The following is a 2,741-nucleotide window of genomic DNA, read 5'->3' on the forward strand; positions in this document are numbered from 1 at the left end:
AGTCTTTTTATAAAACTCCATCTAAGGAGTACCATCACAGTCACGTTGGAAGCTATGCAAAAATCACAATTATTTGAAAGAAAAGGAGATGGAGAACTATCGTTTTAAAACAAGGACTGAAAATACAGGACCAACCTTTAAAGCTGGCGATCCTTTCTTATCCCAGGATTAGTAAAGAGCATCTTATATCTGAACACAAATAGCCAGAGTACTTTAGCATATGTTTGGTGAAAATAATATAAACTACATATTTGGGGATCATTCTCTAATATTAACTTTGAAACAGTAACAATAAGAACGACAAAAAAAAAAAGATGCTCCAGACTATTTCTTCTTTATTCTCCCAATATATGACAATGAACTCTGAAAACATGTGAATATAATTCAAGAAACAGGTGTCAAATCAATTCAAGCCAGAAAACTCTTCTCTTCTAGTCTCATCTTACCCAGGATATAAACCAGCATCTTTCCATTCTCCAACAAACAATGAACACATACTGATTCTCGATATGGTACCAAAAGTTTTTTTTTTAATGTATCACACTACCCAGATGTGATTTCGTTTTTCTCATTTTCTAACAAATAGCGATTTCAGCCACCTGTGGCCCTGTGACTAGGCTGGACATGCTGATTCAACCCCATCTGGCCAATTAAAGGCTAGGCACGACCAAAATGCTGTTTTCATCACAATGCCAAACAATATAAGCCACCTAGTTGCCCAGAGTTATGTCCCTATAACCTGATCTGTTTATAAGTTGTGCATGAATGCAGTTCCTAATAGGACGGCTAGCTCTTTATTCTATTCTTAGTCAAAGGATCTGTTAAGACAGAGACCCTATGAACTCAACAACTACTCAGCCCTCCACTTACAATGCCTTTCTGGAAAAATTCAATCTCTTAAAGATTAGAAGTATCCTTCCTAAGATATATTCTAGATATTCCTTGGTTTCCAATGAGTGGAAGCTGTTACCATAAATGAAACCAGAACTAAACATCAGTACAAGACAAATTCAGGGCTTTAAAGGTAATTAGTCATATTGGTTTTTTTCCAGCCTATAAAGGACCTAGACTTTTATCTTTAAAATTCTCATTCAAATAAGACTAATGTCTTCCCATTTGCAGTGACCTTAACTATTTATTGGAGAGAAAGGAAAAAAGAGAAAGCATCCATTTTTCAATGTCCAAATTAGAGTGATAGACTCAAATCAGTGAAGGAACTCCATCTCCATGAATACAAACAGAATGTAGAAATACTTTCCTTTCAACTTTACATCCCTCGGATCCAAGTTTTTCATGCTGTAAATCCAAACTGTGCTGTGGCCATAGCTGTGACCCCTCATCTTACATAATTTGAGAAACGTCCAGCCCACTATACTCTCATGGCCCCTACAACACCCTTCATTCTATTTATGGCTCCTCTGAAAAACTGTACACATCAAAGCCACCTAATGACAAATCCATTCAACCAAAGACACAGCGTCTGCGGAGTAGGGGTCTCGTCCCCTATGTCATTACAGGTCTCACTAAACTCATCAGAAGAGGTCCTTTCCCTCCTTTCGCAGAATGCACGATACTCTGAAGGCCCAGCACCTTGCACAAGAGTGCCCAGCACCTCTCCAAGGTTGGACTGCATATAAATTATTCCCAAGTGTCACTGAGGACCGTTCTCTCTGAACGCTCTAAACTTAAACTGACAATCAGAGAAGACATTCGCTCCCGCTGAAGCATCTGGTCTGGGGAACATTCGCCTGTATGTTAGGGGAGAAAATAGAGTTTTAATAAAATGTTTGGGAGCATAAAGGAGAAGTGGAGGAACAGGATCAATACTATTTCAGCTTATTTATCCCCAGGTGTTAGCGGAAGGAAGTGTGTGATCTGAAGTCATCTGGCAGATGCATAAACAACATCGGAAATTTTCAGAGAAGGCAAAAGTAGGCGCACGATCGCAGGGGACCCTGCCACCGGCGAGTTTCACACACACTTCAAACATCTCCCCGACCTGGACCTTGCGTGCACTCCGTCTCCTTCGCTCCCCCACTCCTGCCGCTCCCACCTCCCCTTCTCAGTCCCGCCTGGGTGACTGTCTGTCATGCAGCAAAGGCAACAAGCGTCCCCCAGCCGAGGAAGGGGTCCGGGTCTCGGCTTGCGAGGGAAGGAGGGTGGAAGCCGAGCGCCCGTTCGCATGCTTATTGCATCCTACCGCCTGTGGAGCTCGCCTCCTCCAGCTGAGCCGAAATGCTTTCCACCCTTCTCACATTCATCTTTAGGGACGCAAGGTGCAGGAGCGGGACTCGAGAGTCAACCGTCTCCGGCTCCGGGGCGTCTGTCGTTGGGTCGGGCACCAGAGCGCACTCGCTGCTCGGCCCAGGGGCGTCCACGGCGCTGGGAGCGAGAGAGAGCGAGCGAGCGAGCGATGCGGCGGCGGCGGCGGCTGCGGCGGGGCGCGCGGAGCGGGCTGCAGGTGCGGGCAGAGGCCGGCGGGGGGCGCCGCGGGCGCAGCGCGGGGCTGGGCAGCGGGGGTGGCTGAGGCGCCCGCGCGCTGGAAGCCCACGCTGGGCTCCGCGTGTCCGAGAGCGAGAAGCCCCCTCCCCTCGCCTGCCCGAGCCCCGCGCCTGACACCTGCTGCCGAGTCACCAGATGCGGAGCTGGCGCGATGGAGCAGCCAGACCCCAAAGCGACTGGAGGCAACTTAGGGCCGCACAGGGCTCCCTCCGAGAGTTGCCAACAGGTTACCAGCGGCA

General features: G+C 47.8%; 1 protein-coding gene across 2 annotated transcripts in view; it reads right to left on the reverse strand.

Moving 5' to 3' along the window:
- KCNIP4 (potassium voltage-gated channel interacting protein 4) overlaps positions 1–2,455 on the reverse strand; it is a 979,993-nt gene extending 977,538 nt beyond the window's left edge. Inside the window, exon 1 of one of the 2 annotated variants that reach the window (XM_011365171.1) lies at positions 2,201–2,384. In XM_011365171.1, coding sequence (XP_011363473.1) covers positions 2,201–2,261 — 61 coding nt within the window. In that variant the 5' untranslated portion in view covers positions 2,262–2,384. Of the gene's footprint in view, positions 1–2,200 lie in introns of both variants that reach the window. The other variant, XM_011365138.1, reaches the window with a different exon arrangement.
- Between the last annotated feature and the right edge of the window lie 286 nt (positions 2,456–2,741).

This window comes from Pteropus vampyrus, unplaced genomic scaffold (genome assembly GCF_000151845.1).
Source record: "Pteropus vampyrus isolate Shadow unplaced genomic scaffold, Pvam_2.0 Scaffold5, whole genome shotgun sequence".
Lineage (NCBI taxonomy): Eukaryota > Metazoa > Chordata > Mammalia > Chiroptera > Pteropodidae > Pteropus > Pteropus vampyrus.